Raw genomic sequence first — 22,524 nt, 5'->3', positions numbered from 1 at the left:
TTGGCCAGGGTGAGATCGGGAGGAGGAGAACCAGTCGGCGGGAAGCAGGGCTGGTTGGGAGGGGTTGGGGGGAGCAGGGCTGGCCGGAGGGGGGGGAGCGCGGTGGCGGAGAGAGAATCGGCCGGCGGGGAGCAGGAATGACCCGAGCACATGCAGACCCCAGGGCACTGCCTGTCCCGTACACGGTCCCGGCGAAGCACGAGCGAGTCCGGCTACCGCTCCACAATGAGCTTGAATAGTGCTCAAGAGCACAGACAGGGCTTTTCCTCCTCCCCAAGGCATCACTCCTACATCAGATGCAACCAGAGGCTCCCAGCGCCGATCGTGCCCCACCTCCCAGCCACTCCCCCGCCCCCACCAGGCTTCCGTCGGGCACCCAGCTGGAAAACCAGAAAATACCAGACATTGCACATATCCAGTATTTTCTGAATTTTTTTTTTTTTTACCGGACAGAGGGCCCAAAAACCAGACTGTTCAGTTGAACACCGGACACCTGGCAACCCTACCCCACAGTGAAACAACAAAGAACCTGCCTGAAGCTGGCAGGGTCAGAGCAGCTGATCAAGGACACCCCAAGATGGAATCACCCACAAAGGATAAACCAGTGCTGCACCCAGTATTGCTGTTTCCCAGAGCTGCATGGGGCTGCGAGTATTGGACTTGCAACTCTGCATTGGAAATAAGTTGTGAGGCTGTTAGCTAGGTAAGCAGGGAGGTTGTAGAGAGCAGCAGAAGAGGGCACCGGAGGCGTTTGTTAGGGGATGTTGACTGGTGCCAAAAACAACCAGGAGCACCCAAGACTCACCACTGAACTAGAACTTTGTTGAAGGCTCCTGAACTCTGAGTGCAGACACAGTGCCTGCTGTCTGCCTTTTCAGATCATGCTACCACTGGACCTGTGGAACCTTATGTTGTATATAATCCTGTTTTACTGCTCCCTGGTGGTTTTTTCCTTTCTTTTCTCTAAATAAGTAATGGCTAAATGGCTGTGTCTAAACTACATCTCTTTTTCAATAAAGGGATGTAGATTAGACATGTCAATATTGCATTCATTTGCTTCATTTGCATAATGGCAGCTGCCGCTTTTTCCTGAAATGGGACTTTTTCGAAAACAAAAAAACCCAGCAGTTTAGACAGGACATTTTCGACTGACAAAAAATGAGGAGTACAGGATCTTTCGAAATGGGGCATTTCTGTTGAAAATGCCCCGTCTAAACTGCCGGTGTGTGTGTGTGTGTGGGGGGGGGGGTTTAAGCCCCGTTTTGAAAAAAAAAAAAGCGGCAGCCGCCACTATGCAAATGAAGTATGGAACATTTAAATCCCGGCTTCATTTGCAATATCAACGTGCCTAATCTACATCCCTTTATCGAAAAAGGGATGCAATTTAGACACAGCCTATGTGTGTTCACTTGGGAGGGAGAGAGGGGTTTGGAACAGGTGGAAGGGAAGGACTTGCCCTGATGTGCTCCTGCGCATGCTTTCTCTTGCCCGGAGCTGCCTGCAGATTCCATCTTGGCCACGAAGGCACTAAAGTTAGAACAACAACCAGGTTCTGCAACAAAAACAACAGCAAAACCCCAAGATTTACAGCAAGTCATAATTTGTGATGGAACATGGAACAAATTATCTAGAATTAGTCAACAAGGTTTACATTTTGTTAATTAAAATTGTTTCTTTGTGTTTGTTTGTTTTTGATGAATCATTAAGACAAGAATGTATATAAAAAAAAACAAAATTCAAAATTCCCTTCTCTCAATTGCCTCTCCCTCACTGTAGTTTCCCATCCCTTCCAGACAAAAGTAAGGGGGTAAAGAAGACCTTAACAAGTCCAAAAAGTATGCGTGGGAGGTGGAGGAAGCACTTTCTTACCATTTTACTTTTTGCATCATTGGAAAAAGGTGGAAGAAAGTTTTTAGAAGTAAGTGAAAGTGAATATTTTTCCTCACAACTTTGAAATAACTTTTAACAAAAGTGATTTTATTATTTCAAAATTTGTCTGTTTTTGACAAAAATATTCTTTTTTTCTGCAATGAGATGTCCCATTGTTCAGCAAAAACAATTTAATTAAAAAAATTAGGATCAGTTTTCATATCAACATTGTCCATTCAAGAGATGGAATTCAGTAAAAACCTTCAGTGGAAATCTCTAACATTCATAGTAATCAATCAATTACTGCTAAATAGATGCCAACTACCATGGAGTATCAATGAGGCTATTTTGTTCTACAAGGGTAGGTAGCACTATGGTGTGTGAATACCACGCCCAACAATAAATGCTCTTCAGGTCTAGTCCTGACAAGCCATTCATCTGAAGAAGTAGGTTGTGGCCACAGAAGCTCATGATAACATCTACAATTTTTGTTAGTCTCTTAAGATGCTGCAGGAACATTCCTTGTTTTTAAGTTTTTTCAGTTACAGACTAATACATCTACCCCTCCAAAATTCTAGTAACAAGTTAGACTAGGGATGGCCAACCCGCAGCTAGGATTACTTAGATGGCTTCAAAAAAATACCAAACACACTTGATCTCAGATGGGGAGCGGGGGGACGACACGACTGGCTGGGCGGAGAATGGGGCTGGCCGTGAGGAGGTCGGGGGGAGTGGGGTTGGCCGGGGAAGATCAGGGGGGAACCGGCCGGCAAGAAGCAAGAAGCAGGGCTGGCCAGGAGGGGGACTGGGGCTGGCCAGGGACGAACCAGCCAGTGGGGAGTGGGGCTGGCTGGGAGGAGAGGGGCTAGCTGGGGGAGATAGGGTATTGAGGGGGGGAGAACTGGATAGTGGGAAGTAGGGCTGGCCAGAGGGATTGGGGGGCAGCGGGGCTGGCCAGGGTGGAACCAGCCAGCGGGGAGCGTGTCTGGCTGGAGGGGGAGTGGGGGCGGGGGGACAGCTGGTGGGAAGCAGGGCTGGCCCGGGCACTGCCTGTCCCGCACATGGCTGAGTTCAGCCCTGGGGATTCCACCCCGCTCCGGCCCTGCCCCCACTCTCCTCCTCTCTACTGTGTAGTTGCATACTGCCTGCCCCAGCGCCTGGAGGGAGAAACACGTGGCTGCAGCGGCAGCTCCACTGAGCCCCAAGCATTGGGTTAGAGCGGGGTGCGCTGGGGGTCCCTGGCTCTGGGGGGAGGAGGATTGGTTTATAGCAGGGGGCGTAGTAAGTTGAGGATCAGTATCATGGCCTAAATTCAGCAGGCCTAAATAGAGGCCTGTAACATGAAAGCAGCAACAGGCCTGCAATCTAGTGAGCAAGACTTTGGTTCAGTAACACAGAAGCCAAGAAAGAGGCCCTACTGATAACTGTGTAATTGTGTAAGTTAGGTCGAGCATGGAAGGACACAGGGAGGCACTGGGTACAGACTGTAAGTCAAAGGGGAGTAGTGGAACATCTTAATAAGAAATGTCTTGGTACAAAGACTCTCCAAAAACTAATGTATATACCGACCTAGGTTCAGGACCGGGTTGAGATTGACAGCATGAAGGATAGTAAGTAAGCCCCCCCTTTTGTAAGGTGAGGGGTGGTAACTAGGCAACAGAGGGTGGCATCCTGGTATATAAAGAAACAATGTAAGTTATTTGCACCTGTCTATAAAAGGATACCACAGAGGGTGCTCTCCGGCTGACCTGGGGGGGGAGAGCACTAGGCCTCTGAACGGCAGGTGTCATTGCCTAAACTTACAGAATACACAGTAGCTTAACTTTGACTAACTGCTGTTAATATCTGTTATATGGCAATAGGCCTGCCCGGTGTTGGTACCTTGTCAACGTGGGCCATAGTACCCAGTGGTGTAACATTGTACTGATCTCTGTTACCAACTGGTAGAGCTTCACATTTGACAATAAACCTGTTCAACTGATTTCAAACCTAGCCTGCATCTGTTGTTTCCGGGGCCTCTCAGAGATCTCCTGTGTTGACCCAAGTGCACAGGGTCTAACACTCTACATAAAGGGAGCACCGATTGTTACACAAGCAGTCAAAAGTTTATCACCACCACCAGAGTAGAAGTCCTGTCAGGAGCGTGAGAGGATGACTCTGACCAGATGATGCTGACACTGACAGTTCAGACCACCAAAGGTACCGAGGTACAGAACAACGAGGTACGACAGGGGGCTGAGGGTGTCTGGCTCTGGGGGAGGGGTGGGGAATTGGGTTAGAATGGGGGAGGAGAAGGCTAAAGCACCTTAAACTCAAAGTCTTCATGGATGCAGAATAAGGCAGCCAACACAGATGTTATATTTAAATTCCAGGGCAAAAAAAGAATCAGCATGTACCGGATTTATACTGTATTTCTTGAATGAAAATGCAAAGGCTATATTTTTTGCCAGGCCAAAGCAATTATTCTGAGATATGAGTCTCTCCCTTATTGTTTTGGAACCTGTCATATTTGCAGTCTGGGATAGACCTGAATTTTTAGAACTATAAAAAAGCCATAACTTCATAAATAAAAAAAATGAGGAAACTATACCACAGATCAACAAGTCGGAGTGAAACAGGCATTTCATATTGTGCCTTGTCCGAAATGTTATTTTTATCACTATATTTTGTGTAATATAGGTAGGTAGGTAGGTAGGTAGATAGAAAGGTAGATATTATGTGGCTCTTTGTACCCTATCAACAGCTATTTTGGCTCTAAGTCTCTAACTGGATGGCCACCCCTGAGTTAGACCATCCCAGAATACAACCACCCCATAAAAAGTCACAGTAGTAGATGGTGTGCGAGAGTCAAGAGAAAATCTGGCTTGGAAGTGAAGAATATACTTCTTCCTTTTCTACTGCCTATATCCCAATGTTTCCACTTTCCCCTGGTTTTAATAACATTTTCAAACAAAGCCAGAAAGCCTGCAAGATTTGAGTCATCTCATCTGGCAAATAACTTACCATAAAATACCATGAAAATAGAGCTATAATCCCCAGAAAGAGCCATTTATTTTAGTAGGCAGCTGCTGCATCAGATATAAAATTTTATCCAACCCTCATCCCCTCTCCCCCATGTGTTTCCTCATGTAAACTTAGGACCAGACTTGAATAGTACTTATTGCTGAACATGGCATTCACACACCAAGAGTGTGTTAGACTACAGGGTTTTTTTCGGAAAATGTAGCCTTTTTCCGAAAAAACTTCCCCTGCGTCTAGACTGCTGCCACTTTCTTTCTAAAGTAAATTGAAAGAATGTGACAGTTTTTTCGATCACAGAAAACCTCGTTTTATGAGGAAGAACGCCTTTTTTTGAAAGTGCTCTTTCGAAAAAAGGTGCTATGTAATGCAAACCATGCTTTTTTAGAAGAGCGCATCCAGACTGCCTGGGTGCTCTCTTTCAAAAGAGCGGCTTGCTTTTTTGAAAGAAGGGGTTGCAGTCTAGGGCTGTGTCCAGACTCAGGGTTTTTTTCGGGAAAAGTAGCCTTTTCCCGAAAAAACTTCCCCTGCGTCCAGACTCAAGCCGCGTTCTTTCGAAATTATTTCGAAAGAACGCGGCTTTTCTTTCGATGGCGGTAAACCTCGTTTCACGAGGAAGAACGCCTTCTTTCGAAAGTTCCTCTTTCGAAAAAAGGCGTTCTTCAATGTAAATAGGGCTTCTTCAAAAGAGAGCATCCAGACTCGCTGGGTGCTCTCTTTCGAAAAAGCGGATTGCTCTTTCGAAAGATCCGCCTGCAGTCTAGACGCGATCTTTCGAAAGAGGCTCTTTCGAAAGAAGCCTGCAGTCTAGACATAGCCTAGATGATCTCTTTCGAAAGAGGCTTGCAGTCTAGACGTACCCCAAGTGCTACCCTTATAGAACAGAGTAGTCTCATTATCTTAAATGGGACACTTCATGGTAATAAGCATCTACTCAACAATAACGGACTCCAGGACTGATTCTTCAGATTGTAAACTGTTCTGGGCAGAGAATTATGCACTTTGGTTACTCTGCAAAGTGCCATGCACATCTATAGTGCCAAATAAATAATAATAAAACTGTAGCAGGAACGGGGGATAAAATTACTATGATATTGTTTAGCCTAACATAGCTTACGTTTTTTAGCATGGAATGTACTTATAATAAAAGTGATTTAATTTTTTCCCCATCAATTCATTCTGGAAATTCTTGCATTTGAAATAACATTGAAGAAGAAACTATCCAAGGGTATGTCTACACTACAGCGCTAATTCGAACTAACTTAGTTCAAATTAGTTAATTCAAACTAAGCTAATTCGAACTAACGCATCTAGAACTAAAAACTAGTTCAAACTAGCATGTCCACCCTGAACTGGGGTTAAGGATGGCCGGAAGCAGTGCCGGCAGGGCATCAGATGAGGACTTAGAGCGTGGAGCTGCTGTCTCAGGCTAGCCGAGGGCTGTGCTTAAAGGGACCCGACCCCCACCCCGGACAGACAGTTCTCAGGGGTGCCCCGCTTGCAAAGCAGTCCTGGCTTGCAGTGCCCTGAGTGCCCACACTGGGCACATCACAGCACTCGGCCATCAGACCGGCTGCACTTGCCGCAGGCTGCCAACTCGGGAGAGGGGGCAATCGGGGGTCTGCAGGAGAGCTTCCACCCCCAGAAGCCTGCAGAGCCAGCCCAGTCCTCCCCATCGGGGGCTCATACCCCATTCCTCCCTCACCTCCTTCCACTTACCCTTCCCTAGCCCCCCTTCCTGATGTACAAAATAAAGAAAACGTGTGGTCAAAAATAGAATCTGTGTTTATTGAACAAAACTCGGGGAGACTGGGAAAAGGAGGTGGGAGAGGGGAAGAGAGAGGGTGGGAGAGGGGAGGGCAACTACAATGATCAGAGGTTTGGAAGAGGTCCCATATGAAGAGAGGCTAAAGAGACTGGGACTTTTCAGTTTAGAAAAGAGGAGACGGAGGGAGGATAGGATAGAGGTCTATAAAAGCATGAGTGGGGTGGAGAGGGTGCATCAAGAAAAGTTCTTCATTAGTTCCCATAATAGAAGGACTAGAGGACACCAAAGGAAAGGAATGGGTAGCAGGCTTCAATCTAGTAACAGAAAGTTGTTCTTCACAAAGCAAAGAGTCAACCTGTGGAACTCCTTGCTGCAGGAGGCTGTGAAGGCTAGAACTGGAACAGAGTTTAAAGAGAAGTGAGATCAAGTCATGGAGGTTGGGTCCATGGAGTGGTATTAGCCAGGGGGTAAGAGTGGTGTCCCTGCCCAAAGTTTGTGGAAGGCTGGAGAGGGATGGCACGAGACAAATGGCTTGGTCACTGTCGTCGGTCCATCCCCTCCAGCGTCCCTAGGGTTGGCCGCTGTCGGCAGACAGCCTACTGGGCTAGATGGACCTTTGGTCTGACCCAGTACAGCCATTGTAAGCTCAGGGTCGGGGGTTTCAGTGGACCACCTTGATTTTCATTCACACCTGCTCCTGGGTGGCCAGGCTGGCAGCTCTCCTGCCCTAGACGGCTACTTTCCTGTGCCTAGTGCGGAGGTCGTGGACGAGGTCCACAATGTCCGCACTAGACCAGGCGGGTGCCCGCCTCTTGCGGTCCCAGGCAAGCTCCCGGGAGCTGCCAGCTTGGTCCCGGGAAGAGGAGGAGGGCTGGGGGGCATCGGGTGGCTGGCTCAAGCCGTGCCAGGTGCAGGGTCTGCTGGCTGGGTGCTGGAAGGCTTGCACCTGGCACGGGCACCGTAGCCAGCCCGTGCCCCTTTAAGAGGTCCGGGGCCGGGAGGGGGGCAGTAGAGTTTCCCTGGTGTTGGCCAGAGTGGCCACCAGGGAAAGCTGGGGAGGGCTAGCCTCCCACTAGTTCGAATTAAGGGGTACACACCCCTTAATTCGAACTAGTAAATTAGAACTAGGCTTAGTCCTCGTAGAATGAGATTTACCTAGTTCGAACTAAGCACTCCGCTAGTTCAAATTAAGTTCGAACTGGCGGATCGCTAGTGTAGCGCCTATCAAAGTTAATTCGAACTAACGTCCGTTAGTTCGAATTAACTTTGTAGTGTAGACATACCCCAAGTTAGCACGTTCAAAATTTAACCATAGTATTTTGGGGGTTTATTTTAGTTTTCTTCTTTCTACATCTGTTTGCAGACTGTACAATACAGTTTCTTGTGATTTTTCTCAAAACAAGACTGAAAGGGTTTAAAAAGAAAAACTTTAAAGTATTTATGAACCACACTAAAATAAAATAATAACGCTGTAAAAAATACATTTCACATGCAAGCGTCCCAAGCACAGCTTTTAAATAAGTGCAGAAATTGTATTTTTAGAAATAAAAAAATAGCCTAAAAACCTGGGTGTTTAAAAACTGGTTGCTCAGAGCTTCAATCTTCTGCACAGTGAGCTGTATTTACAGACACAAAGTAGGAAGTCATCTAAGCCCCCTTCAACTATATAAACAAATGAGGGAAATACTGCACACCATACAGTCAATTCTTCGTTTAGAATTAAGACTACATCCCCATCCAGTATCCTCTCTCTCTCTCTCAACTGCAACATAATAGCATAAAAACATTTCATTTTTGAAATTACTGCACCATACTTTTAATGCAAAAATTCAGCAATTCAAACATAATTAAATGGCAAAAGTGGAAACAGCATTTTTCCATTAAAATTGATTTTTCTTTTGTTACTTACAATGAAAAACATCCACTAAAAGTACAAGCATTAAAAAACATCATTATTCTCTTTGAATGGATGTTGTGCAAAATTGATACTGAATGGTAAAATAGGAAATGGTATGTCTGATAAAGCGTTTTTATTTCATTCAAAGTGATCAAATTAAAATCCATAAAAATAACTTGCAGTTTAGCATTTTTAACAAGTAGAATCATAACATGCTCAAATCACAAACACAAAGAAAAAATAGAAGATGTCTAAATAAATGTTTATTTGTTAATATTTTGACCACTCCTTGCACTCTGTGAACTTTTTTTTGGGAGTGATCTCCACCAATTGCCTTTCTGCTGATGTATTCAGCAGTATCAAGTGGAATAATACTCCAGTCATTTGAAGTGAGTTGTGCCCAGGAAAGCCCATGATACCATCTACATGTTTTGTTAATCTTAGACTGTTTGTTGTTTTTTAAGTTTTTCCTGTTACGGACTAACTCAGCTATCCCTCTGAAGCTTCACGGTGTTGCTAAACAAAGGTAAAATTTGACATTATCTGCATTAATGGATAGGCTTATCATAGAATCATAGAACTGGAAGAGACCTCAGAAGGTCATCAAGTCCAGCCCCCTGCTCTAGGCAGGACCAGTTCCAACTAAATTGGCTTGACGGGTGCAGTTTACATCTGTGAAAATGAGGAATGTCCTGCATACTTCAGTGTGTTTGCAGTATTGTTTTAGCTGTTTTGGTCCCAGGATATTAGAGTGACAAGATGGGTGAGATAACGTCCTTTATTTGACCAACTTCTACAGGAGAAAGAAACAAGTTTTCGAGCCACACACAGCTCTTCTGGGGCAGATGTATTCAGGTCTGTATTTCAGGACAGATAGCACCTCCTGGGAATTTGTGGGTAGCCTAACCTCACTCCTGCATCTAGACAGAGTCAAATCCTACACTTGCTGCATATACATGCTAAGACTTGCCTGTGCCGAGGATTTGCCCTAACTACAGCTATATGACGCAATTTCAGCCACCAGTGGCAAGGAGCCAGTATGGCTGCATCTGTGCTAATCCTTAATATAAATAGGCAAACCCAATGTTTCCACAGCTCAATCTTATCCCTTCTGAAAACCAGGCTAAGATGAAACATAGAAAATCAGATCTTATAGCAGTTTACCATAGTTTACACTAGCAATTGCATTCATACAGTTGCACCAGTAACTTATCACAGATAGCCAAAATTGGGTCAAGTCCCCAACGTAAATAATGCCTTAATCCAAACAATATCAGGCATACTTTACTCAAAATGCCTCTGCATTGGAAGATAGCCAAATTTTCCCCTCCATTTCATGTGATATAAGAAGAGCCACAAGATCAGAACTGAACACACATCTGCACTGGTTTTACAGAAGGCAATATACATAACCCTGATAAAGAAGCACACTGACCGTTTCTGGCAGGTATGAATAGACTATTCACCCCACAGATACAGGGTGGGGAGTGTCAGGTAATTTTAGCTATCGTAGAGGTGTTACATATACCAATGGCTCCAGCCTCAGCCTGTCAGAACCAGTTGCTAGTTAAGACGACAAGCTAATCTCACCAAAGTGTATGCAGTGAACACAAGAAAGGACACCATACAGTGATAGAACACCACACTGAATAAGCAAGAGAAAAGTAAAATATAGCTCTTCTTGTGCAAAACAAAACCAGAGGCATGGGAAGCCAATCTAATGTGCTAAGAGTAAGAGCAAATCGAACTCTTTACTCAAGATTCCAAACAAGAAGTATAAATACAAAGACTAACCTTAGCCAAGTGAAACAGAAGTTTTCAAATCATAAAAATACAAATCAGATGCCTGCTCAGATATGGAGTTTGACATTGTCCGTAATGAAGGCAGGAGAGTCTTTCAAACAAAGAATCGCCTCAGCTATCCTGCTTTATGACAGCAATGTAGAACTAGCTATATCTGCCATCATAGTTCTAAAACCATCAGCAGGTCCTTGGGCTTCCTTGCGCTTCACTGGCGAAAATGGCCTCCTGCACTTTCTAGAGGTATTTATTGTTTCCTAAGAAAACTAAAAATAAATTCTTTGGAAATGATGTGCCTCTGTCCCTCCTCCCTATCCACTGGGTGAAATTCACTTTCTGTCCATTGCCAAAATGTTTTCATAAAACAAAGAGAAAAAATAGACAGCTGGAAGTTACACCCATGCATGATTAATTTGGCCCATTATTATACACAGTTTATAATCAATTCATTACATTTCTCTACATCAGCTTCCATGAGCCTCAAAGTTACTGTTGTGGAGACTAAAAACCCTTCCGGTTGTTTTTAAAAGTGATGTCTGAATTTAAATCTGACTTTAAAAGTGTGGGGGAGAGGCTGTCATTAGTAGACTGGAAATGTCACTGCATCTTCCATGAAACAGATCTGCCTACCATTACAGCTGCCATCATGAAAATTTTTGCCAGACAATTCTAATAAGCAGAGCCTGGAGAGCTGCCAGGACAATTCTGTGCACATTCTACTAGATTTGATTTGATTTTCTTTTCAGAAAGGTGACTGTCAGAAGATAGAAAAAAGGGGGGGACCCTCTCAGTTTATAATAGAAAAAGAAGAGGGGGGAGGAAGTACCTGTCAATTGTAGTGCTGGTGCTAATGCGACTGAGTAGGCTGGAAGTGCCCATATACTTATCTTTTGATGCCAAAAGATAAGTATGGGACACTTCCAGCCCACTCAATTAGTCATATTAGCACCGCACTACAACTGACAGGTACTTCCTTCCCCCTTCTTTCTGTTATAAATTGAAAGGGTAACCCCTTTTTCTTTGCACTCTGCTCGGCTATTATTTTGAAATAATTTCAAGTTGGAAGACTTCTTATTCTGACTTTGACTCACGGTAACCCTCATTTCATGAGAAGTAAGGGAATTCAAAGGAATAGTGTTCTTCCTTCGACTTCCTGTTGTATAGACAGCGCCAAAAGCCAAATTAAGCTATTTCGACTTCAGCTATGCAATTGCCCTGCTGTGTACATGTAGCCTAAGTGCTACATGCCTACTCATTTTTTAAAAGTTACAGACTAACACGGCTAGCCCTCTGAGACTTTAGAAGATAGAAAATTTACTCCAGTGTATTTAAATCTCCTCAGTAACATCTTCAGAAGTCATCCACTGAGGGAGGAAAAAAGTAATCCCCAGTGGTTTCCCTAGTGATTCCCTCATAACTCTCCCTCTTCTCCATCATGATTTCTCATCTCCTCTTCTAACTCCATGGCTCTCCTCCTCTGTTCCCAATGTGTCTTACTGTGTGTCTCATCTTCTATCTGATACCCCTACCACGTGTTTATCCCCCCTGCAATCTCTGACTCCAGGCTGGCCCGCCCCCCGGGGCCGCTCTGGACCAGGCCTTCCCCTAGGCTGGCTCCAGGCAACGCCTGCATGATAGATAAGAGAGAAAAAATAATAATCCAAGCAAAAGCCATTGCTCTTTCCCCAGCAACCATTCTAACGGCTCTCCCCAGCCAGGTGACAAAAATCACTGTCCAGAATCATATAGGCTAGAAATCTCCAAGACTGCTAAGGAATGGATGCCCAGCTGGCTCATGAACCATGCAGCCATTAGTTTCCTCACTAAATGTGTAAGCTACTTCCCCCTCCGAGGCTATGTCTACACTTCTCTGTTCTTCTGGAAAAAGCTACGCAAATTGCAAACCGCAAACCGCAAATTTGTGTAGCTTTTTCCACGTTTTTCAGAAGAGGCTTTTCTGACCTTTGGCCCATCTACACTGGGCCAAAAGTCAGGAAAAAAAACACCTTTTTTGGAACACCCCTTCTTCCTCGTAAAACGAGGTTTATAGGGATGCCAAAAAAGCATGTCTGCTCTTCTGAAAAAAATTGGAAGAGCTGACATGTTCCCTGGATGCAGCAGACATTTTTCTGGGATACTCTGGTATCCCAGAAAAACTCTGTAGTGTAGACATACAGAGGTAGGAACTACTGCAGGAGGTAGGAACTACTGCAGGAAAACTAATGTTGCTGTGCTAAATGAGGCAGGTTGCATCAAACAGCTCCTCCCTACTCTTCTACCTAAGTACATAGGACCTAAGTTGATTGTTAGGAAAGGGCTGCACATCATCCATCTATATAGCAGTAGTACCCAATGTCTGTAGCAGGGAGATAGGGTCAATCCAAGATGAAGCAGCCACCACTGAAGGGTGAGTGAACTCTTTAATCTCCAGCCCCTCCCAGGCCATGATCGTTCCATGGCGTTGGGGCTTTCCCCTACACCTTTGCCACTAAATTGACTAAAAGTTTGCATGACAAAACTGTAGCTTTAGTTACGATCAAGGAGGCCGACAGAATTGCCAGCCCTGGGCAAGGTGTGTGTTTGGGAGAGGTGGCGGGGAGGAAGGATCAGCATCGTGCTCATAGAAGGAGAAGGGCCTCAGGTGGACGGGACAAGTCTGGAGGCAACCAACTCACAGTGCCATCAGGACCGCACCGTACTCACCACTTCCACCAGCCTTTAGTGCCAACTGGAGCATGTCGCCTAGAGCTCCAGTGGCAATTTAAAAGGCTTTGCTGGTGGCCAGGAGCCCCAGGCCTTTTTGAATTGCTAGACTCCAGAGTAATTGCCCCCTTAATCCCTGCCCTGTCAGCATGCCTGGTATGATAATTTAATCTAATCTCCTTTACAGCACAGATCATATAACCTCACCCAGTAATTTGTGCATTTAGCCTTAACTTCTTTTTGAGCTATAGTATGTATTTTAGAAAGACATCAAATCTTGATTTAGAAACAGAAGTAATGGAGAATCTACGACATCTATGTACTACCATTTTCTATGATCAGTGAACATTTGCTTCTTCTATAGAGGAGAGGAGCTGTATGTGTTAATTACCATAAACAGAAAAATAAACTTACGGGAAAAAAGGGAGATGTTTGACTAGATTCTAGTCTCACAGTGGTTAAAATCCATATTAACTTACTCTGTTTTCACAAGCATGACTGAGACCAGATTTCAAAGCATATAATTTAAATTATTGCAGTCCAGTCAATTAAGCGCTAGAGTAGGAGTCAGGAGACCAGGATTCTTTTCTCAGCTCTACAGCTGAGCAGTTGTGCAACCCTGAACAAGTCACTTCCCCTTGGACGGAGTTTCTTCATTGTAAAATGGAGACAATATTTACCTCCTTTGTAAAGTACTTGAGGATCTACTGAATAAAAGGCTAAGTTTTATTCACACTGTGGAAGTCTCTATGGAGATTTTCTTGTTCCTGTAGCTGTCATGGTCTTGAGAACTTCAGAATCACAATTGTATTTGTTCATTGTACTCATAATTATAAAAATTGCACTAAAATGTAATGTTATAAAGGAGCAGTCACTAGAAAATACCTTTGATTTCTCACTTCACACCTTACTCCATTCAAAGAGGAGGTGAATGTTAGAGTCAGTGTACAAAATCTATTACCATAATTATAATCCCGATTGTGGTAGACATTATGCATACAAGATTTATCTCATCAATTTCTGTATACTGTTAGAAGTCTATTTCTGGACTTCAATTTTATTAAAAGAATGTTTGGATTTGAAATCCGGTGTATTACAGGAAAATGAACAAGTCCTTGAGTGAATATAAATTACTTTGGCAATTTTTTCTAATTAATTAATCCAAACTCCGAGTAACTTTTTAATATAAAGTATTTTCTAAACATATATTTGTGCTTTTCATAGATATGCAGTGTGAATTCTCTTTTCCCCATTCTATCATATTTAAATATTATTTTGCTCCAATTTTTAAAATGCATGTTATTTTAGTGATTTGTTATTGCCAACCCAAAAAGTTCAAAAAACATGAGTCAGTCGACCCAAAATTATTAATTAAAAAAAAACAAAAACAATTACATGATTTTGGAAACAAAAATTTAAAAATGATCTTTGCCAGTCTTCTGAGGAGTGAGGTTTTTGTTTTGTTATTTTCCATGAGTAGTCATCAGTGGGTGTTCATTCTTAGCCCAACTGGGAGTTTGTAGAACTAAAGGTTGGACGGAGATAGTTTTGAGGTATCTATGAAAGCAGGTTATGCCCACTATCCGCAACTAGGGTTGCCAGGTGTCCGTTTTCACCTGGACTGTCTGTTATTCAGGTCTGCAGTCCAGTAAAAAAACCAAACCAAAACAAAAAACCACCAACAGAAAATACATGTGAAATGTCCAGTATTTCCTGTTTCCTGCAGACGGAAGCCCGGCGGGAACAATTTTCTTCTGCCGTGTCTGGCAGGGGAGTGAGGAGCACGGGATCATTTAAAGGCACAGCACCTTCCCTCCCTCCCCCCCAACAACTTTGGTCTCCTCCCCTTCCCCCCCAACAGAATTTTTTCCTGGTGGGCTTTTTTTTGGGGGGGGGGGGAAGAGAGGTGTTCAGTATTTTTTGTTAAACCATGTGGCAACCCTATCCCCAACTTGCTTCAGAAGGAGAAGAATTTCTGAGTGTTGTCAGGCCTATGGTTTGAGTTGTTTTCTACCTGCCTAGCTATTGGTGTAAGGACCTGTGTATTCATAATGAAAAGTCTCTCTTGTGGATAATATGCTTCAGAGCGGCACTGAGGGAATACTCCCTAAAATATAAAACTCCCAGAAAATTATAAATGTATTGTACACTGTTTTACAAGATCAATATCATACAACACAGAACACAAAACAAAAGCGGAACTTACATAAAAGCCACATTTCCCAAACTGAGAAATACAATGCTGCTGTTGCAACTGGAAAACTGTTACATAGAAAGATAAAACCAGAATTTAAAACAAACAATCCTATACAAAACATTCATTCTTCGAAGTTATGGCTTAACTTTCACTCAGGTTTCACCGACCAGCTGCGGTGAATATATAACAGGCTATCGCACCACTGACTGACTGCGCGCACAGCGCTGAGTAGTAACATCATCGTCCTCACTCTCCAGCTAAGCTGGCATTACACAGGACACTTATTGTGGCAAACAAATGAAAATTGTTTTCAATAAAATTACATGCCTCTGCTGACAGACGCATGTAAAATAGGCTACCCGACATAGTCAATGAAGAGGGGATTTAAATATCCCAGGCTTCATTAAAATAAAAATGGCCGCCGCGCTGTGCCGGCTCAGCTGATTGTCGGCACAGCACGCAAGTCAAGACGCGCATCAGTTGACGGGGAAGCCTCATTTCACGAGGCATTAGGGAGCGGTCAACAAAGGCTTCCCCTGTTGACCGATCCATGTCTTGACTCGCGCGCTATGCCAACGATCAGCTGAGCCGGCCATTTTTATTTTAATGAAGCCTGGGATATTTAAATCCCCGCTTCATTGACTATGTCAGGTAGCCTATTTTACATGCCTCTGTCGGCAGAGGCATGTAGTCTAGACATACCCCAGGAGTAAATCCTGGCCTTAGCAATCAATTGGACAACTTGCCCAACATTTCTCAGAGGTCACCAGAGACTGAAGGAAGAACTGTGTTACTGGAGCACGGGGGAACAGAAACCAGATGGGACAGGGTCTTGAATAGAACTGAAGGAAAGAAACACAAGACAGTAGTTGTAGCTGACAACCTTGGAAGTGTTTATCTTTCTTTCAAGTGTCATTATTCTCAACTCTTCCATTTACTCTCTGGTAGCCACAGAGAGTTCAGGAGAGGGAGATAAGGTGATAGGAAGAAATTAAAAAATAGAGCTGAGGAAAAGATAGCAATGGAAAATGGACAGGGGAAAAGAAGAAAATGGTGACCACAGAAGATTCAGATAAACTTCAGAGGCATCAGACTTTAAAGGGTTTTATCAGAATCTAATCATAAAAAAGTCTGTGGCCTAACACTCAGACTACGAGTAGGGCATAGAACTTCTTAATAAATTTCTCAGCAGAGATGCAAGTGAAAAAAAATAATGGAAAGACAGATCCTGAAATGGAAGGTGCTGAAAGGTGATGCCTATGCAGTGCAATTGTAGAGGGAGCCAACTCGGGATTCACTCCCCCATGGCAGATCTTCAGGGCTGGGCCTAGCTCCCCACTCTGGACATTGCATCCTACTGTATAAGGCTGCCGCACAGCTCAGATTCAGCATGTCCATCCTTTCAAAGATGGAAACAAAGGCTCAGAAAGGCCAAATTTGATTGGCGTTGTGACCTAGGGCACAGGCTCATAATACCATTCCAGTTTGGCCCATCTGCTCCTGCACAGAAGGACCCAATTCAAAAACAACAATTTCTGTGGTCATGACCTCCATAACAAAACCGTAACCCCACCTAACACTAATAGGAATTCCAAATCCATGGGAGATGTTTGATGAGTTGTTGATATAAAAGACAAGGTTGATAAATTGTGGACCACTGGTTCTACAATTTTATTGGGATCTACTGGCAGATCCTAGAGCCTCTGATGGGTGATCCTGACTGCTTTGGCCAGGTGGCTATAAAGTGCCAGCACTTCAGCTACCCTTCTGTTACCCCTTTTTCCCCTGCTTTGGAGCTGCTCTGTCCCTCTCCTCCCCCCCATCTCCTCCCAGGAACCATCGGTTTGCTTTGCAGGGTAGGAGAGGCATGACAGGGCTTGGAATGAAGGGAGCCTGCTAGCAGCTGCTCCTATGTCTGAATGTGCTCAGCATACTTAAAGGGACAATGCAAATCTCTGTCACTGTCACACAAACACTGTCTTTTACACTCACCTCCCAACCCAACACACTCTTGTACTGTTGTTACTTCTTTCAAAATGTGTTATATATTTTGACTGGTCTGTGCATTTCATATTTTTTTATTTTTCTTACATTTAATTCTTTGAGGAGTGAGTTCTAAAATGCCTAACCTATCGTGGCTGGAGCAATTATCCCTATGCTAATTTTTTTAAAATATATATTATATCTAGGTTTTTGGTTTCTGCTGGTGATGCACATCTGCCCATTACCTTGATATTGGTGCATATAACTAAGTTCATTGCCTCTCATTTTTTTCCATCCATGTGCAGTACACTGGCCAAAAACTTTGGCCATCTCCTGGAGACTCCTGTAGCCAAACAGGGAGATCGTATGCTAACAGTCCAGCAGCACAATGGGGCAAAGGGAGACTCCCCACTGCCTTGGGCCTGCACTGCTTGCACAAATGGTTGTCATGTCCCTGAGATCTCTGGAGGAAGCAGGGCAGGGAGTCTCCACATGCTACCCTTGCCGGTATGCACCACCTCTGCTGCTTCCATTGGCTGGGAACAAGGAATCATGGCCAATGGGAGGTGTGGGGGGCAGTGCCTATGGAGAGGGCAGCACATGAAGCCACCCACCCAATTCCCGGATGCCCCCTGGGAAAAGCCACTGCTGGACATGCTGGATGCTTTTGGGAATGGCGCTAGGGTTGCCAGATGGTTTCAACAAAAATACCGGATACACTTGATATTACGTCACAACCTACATTACATCTTATTTAGAAAATACCGGACATTCATATTTTCTCAATTTGTTTTCCGAACAGAAAGCTCAAATACTGAACTGTCCAGTTCAAAAGCGGACACCTGGCAACCCTAACTGGCACATGGCCAGGATGGAAGTGAGCCTGCCTTAACCTCACTGTGCTATCACCCGGGAGCCAACTGAGTTTAGCGGTGCCCAGTGGAGCCTGCATCCTGAAGCCTTGTCCCAGCCCCAACCTCAGTGGTGGATTTAGGGCAGGGCGAGTGGGGTGGCTGCCCCGGGCCCCACGCCTCCCGAGGCCCCGCACATGCGCCGTGGTGCCACGGCACATGCGCTGTGTGTCAAAGGGTGGGCCCCGCGAAATTTTGCTGCCCTGGGCCCCACGGCACTCTCATCTGCCCCTGCCCAACCCCCTATCCCAGGTTCAACCCAGAGCCCCTCTCGCACTCTGAACACCTTGGTTGAAGACCAGAGCCAGCCCCCACCCTCAGCCCCGTACCCCAACTCCCTGCCACATCCTGGCACAAGTGAGGATGGGGGAGGGAGGGAAGATGGAGTAAGTAAGTTGGGTCCTCAGTGGGGAAGGAGATGGGGCAAGGATATTTGGGTTTGAGGTAGATCCTGGATTGCACTTACATTCAAAAAGTGATCTTGTGCTTAATAAGATTGGAGACCATTGTTGTAGACCATTCAGAGAAGAGCCACAAGAATGATTAAAGGATTAGAAAACATGCCTTATAATGACAGACATAAGGAACTCAATCTATTTCAATTAACAAAGAGAAAATTCCAGCCTGAATTTAACTGTTAGGGTAATTAACCTGTGGAATAATTAACCAAGAATTTGTGAAGGATTTGCCAACAATGGCAATTTAAAAAATCAAGATTAGATGTTGGCCTGTTGTTTTTTAAGTCATAGTTTTATCAAACCAATCCAGTATGTATTTCACAAACAAGTCTTCAGAAATTTTGTGTTTGAAGTACAAAAGTCAATGGACAAAACCTGTTAAATCGATTAAGATTTTAGCTCATTAGGACAATAAAATAGCAGTTTTAATCCAAAGTGAATTTTCATGCTGTTTTACTATTACCAAATGAGTAGGTTGGCTAATTTCCCTAATCTACACGATCAAAGGGGGGGAAAAAAGCGGGTGGCAATTTGAGAAATAAATACAGGAATAGAGTTCTTACCCAGAGGAACGGTAGTCTGGTTTATTTCTTTCAGAGCGATCTGTGAAGATAGGAAACATATTATCAGCACAAAAATGTTAATGTTCTTTAGCAACACTTGTACAAAAATCTGAAACAACTGTTACATTATGCAATTAGACTTTATAAAGGGACTATTCAAAAACAGAAGATGGACTCTTTCTTTTTCAGGAGTGTTTGTCTAAATTTAATTGGTTTGCCACAGAGAAATAACTGGAAATTTAATGTTTGCTAGGTTTCCCTCCTCAAAACATAGCCTTTTGCATGCTTTTCTTTGTTGTTTAGTAAACGCTTTGCTAAAATGAAAAGGACTTTAAGGAAGAAAAGCAAGGGGGGAGGGAACCACAGATTACTCAGTGCAAAAAAATCATTCCATGATTCATAGCTGGCAGAGTTCCCTGACAGGATGGAGGGGGAAAAAATCAGCAGTCTGTTGCTTCAACATCTGCAAATACACTGAATTCAGTGCTGCACTATCATTAACTCTTTGCCTTCTTTGCTGATTTAGTTATGGAGTTCTTTCATGTCATCAGTGATGGCTTTGTTTATTCACAAGAGTATTAGAGGAGGGAGTTTACTGATGACTAATGAAATTTCACCTAATACACTATTGAAATTTGCTGCTCAATCAGGAACTTAGCTAAATCGTAGTAAAATGTGCAAATATATATTTGTTCCTTATATAGGACCACGTGCATTTTTAAAATATGAATTTTTACTTATTTGACTTTTCAAATATTCTTAGATACAAAAAAATGAATATCCTACATTAAAAACAAATAGAGATACCCTCCCTAAAGTAAAAGTTGGAATGTATCATTCAAGCATGACAAGTATTTTATCTAGTAAAAAGTTAATAAGCTCACTTATTATAGGTAGTTAGTGTAACAAATATATTTGAGTTTCAAAGGCCACATTGTCAACTCCTTGAAAGAAAAGTAAATGAGAATTATAGACTGAGATACACATATTCCAAAGTGAGAGCTTTCTCCATTTATTTATCATAAGGGATCCAATTTACAATTAGAAGCACGATCTTACTGATTATATCCCCACGGATCAGTTATTTTGTCTCTTACTTGCTACATGCACCCTTTAGGATCAAAGCTCCTTTTTGTGTCAATAAATACTTGGATTACTAAAAAGCCCATTTAACCCTAGGAAATACAGATACAATGAAGATCCTCCTGATCATGTGACACTTGTGGAATGTATTTTGAGAATTAAAATCTTGCATTTGAGCAACAATTTGTTCTCAGATAGAACACAGACAAACAGAATATATTTGTGTCAACAATCCTGTGTAACAAAGGCACACTGGGAAAGTGTTTCCCTCTCCAATTTTGTATTTAATTCCATCTTGCTGCTATTTATCAGCAGAGCTGATAACATGACATCTATTTCCACATCCAACTCCTGTTCAGTTTACAGGTGCTCAGATGATTCTCACAGCCATGCAGCACATAATCTCTTAGATCTCTGCTGTACTTTTCTCCATTTCATCACACCACACCCTGCTCAGTTAGCTAAGCAGAATTCAAATGTACTGTCTCAAAACAGCCACAAAAGTAGTTGCTCATACACACAAAGAAAGGTTTGCTCATTCCATCCTTAAAATTTCCAGGTAACTGCCTTACCTGTAGCTACTCAGGAACAGACAGAAGTTTCCACTTAATCTACTACTTGCCATTTGTTGCTGGGATCCCAGTTTCCCTGCCATTTATGCAGCCATGTAACACCAATATACTGACAGGACATCCCAAGTTGGTACAACATGAAAGTGAATGTGCCAGCAACAGCGAAGAGAGTCAAAGAACATGTAAACAACAGCAGCAGAGCTTCTCTCCAGAGCCCACTTCTGATTGGCAGATCTTCCAGAGCCAATCCCCACAACTGGAATGCTGTCATTCAGGAAGTTAGTGCAATTCCCTTCTCCCTTTCATTCTTTGTTGAAACAGGAAATGATAGTTTTTTTAAACATGTTTTATTTACTGCTTAAAATAAAGATTATCCACCACCATAGGCTGAGTTGTATTAAAAAAGAAACCCACACAGGGGAAAGTATTACTTCTAAAATAGCATATAAATAATAATAATAATAAAAAGCACTGCACATTATTGGGACTAGGCTCATTAAGAAGTAAATAATATCATTTGCCATAAAAGACTTGGTCAGAAAGGGTTTGATTTGAAAAGCAGCTTTACCCTACCTTCCAATTTTTTATCTTTAATTTTGCAATTCCAGGCACAATTTTATTTTTACAAATAACCACAAGCCCAACTAATGCTATTTAGATCTCTCGCTATCTTACTTGTGGGTACAGACTAAAATGCCAATTCTAAAAAATTCTGGACAAAATAAAGCCTAATGTGCTGCTGCTTGGAGCTGAAATTACTGGCTCACATCAGGCTGCATTCAGGATTGGGGCCCTAAAATTATAATATATTTTATAGAAAACATGTCATGTAAGATATATGAAAAGTCATTATTTGCTGTAACTCATTGTTCTCCCAGATGCATATATTGTTAGTGTGTATGAAGTTGAGAGATTTTGCTAAATGATTGTTGTTGAAATATGTTGCAAGTTTGAGAGTTCCTACGGCTGGTTCCCCATTGACAACAAGAGTGGTGGTCCACCCCAAGAGGATGCCAAATGACCATTAGTGAGCATGGGAATTGCAAACAAGTGATTTTAATAGGGCACAAGCATAACACAATGGGGGATTCTTCTACTCCAAGACTCAGTAAAGCCCCACAGAACATGTCTGAGCTAGTGTTTTTCAGGCACAGGGACTGAAGATAGGGGTCAGTGGTATCCTAACTTTACCTTTCTCCTCCCCCGCCTAAGCTTTAAGCAACAACAAGGCTGGGAAGACAATGATTTTAAGTGAGGAGACTGGTCCCGGGCTTATGGGGGAAGCCTGTATATTTAAGAACTGTAACCTACCTGCAACATGCAGTGGGATGTTAAAAATTTCTTGAACAAATGCTGCCTAGTGTAACAAGGTTTAAGATTTAAACTATGCACTTTTATATTCTTTGGCAATAATATTTAACCTTTGTACCTATCACAAATCAGAATTCAAAATCTGTTTGCAGTTAATATATCCATTTTCTATTTTACCTAAAACTGTGTGTTTTGGTTCAAAGTTCTTGGGAAATCTGTGGGGGTGCTTAGGAGATTTGCTGGTGCCTTTCGTTGTCTGATCCATGAGGACTTCAGGGAATATTCACTGCCCCTTGGAGAATTTAGCATCAATGCACACGTGCAGAAATCATGCCTCCTGCAGATTTCTTTGCTACCCTACAGAAAAATGACTTCTAATGGGGAAACAAAG

At 43.2% G+C, this 22,524-nt stretch overlaps 1 protein-coding gene across 4 annotated transcripts in view; it reads right to left on the bottom strand.

Annotated features, from left to right (window-relative positions):
- The window catches only part of SH3D19 (SH3 domain containing 19), a 115,071-nt gene that overhangs the window by 68,284 nt on the left and 24,263 nt on the right, over nt 1-22,524 (bottom strand). For all 4 annotated transcript variants that reach the window (XM_075930037.2, XM_075930030.2, XM_075930028.2 and 1 more), the window contains exon 2: nt 19,168-19,207. In XM_075930037.2, coding sequence (XP_075786152.1) covers nt 19,168-19,207 — 40 coding nt within the window. The remainder of the gene's footprint in view (nt 1-19,167; nt 19,208-22,524) is intronic.

The sequence above is a fragment of the Pelodiscus sinensis genome, chromosome 4 (assembly GCF_052426305.1).
Source record: "Pelodiscus sinensis isolate ZL-2025 chromosome 4, ASM5242630v1, whole genome shotgun sequence".
Taxonomy (NCBI): domain Eukaryota; kingdom Metazoa; phylum Chordata; order Testudines; family Trionychidae; genus Pelodiscus; species Pelodiscus sinensis.
The sequence above is the reverse complement of the archived record's forward strand: the minus strand, read 5'-3'. Positions and strand labels throughout refer to the sequence as shown.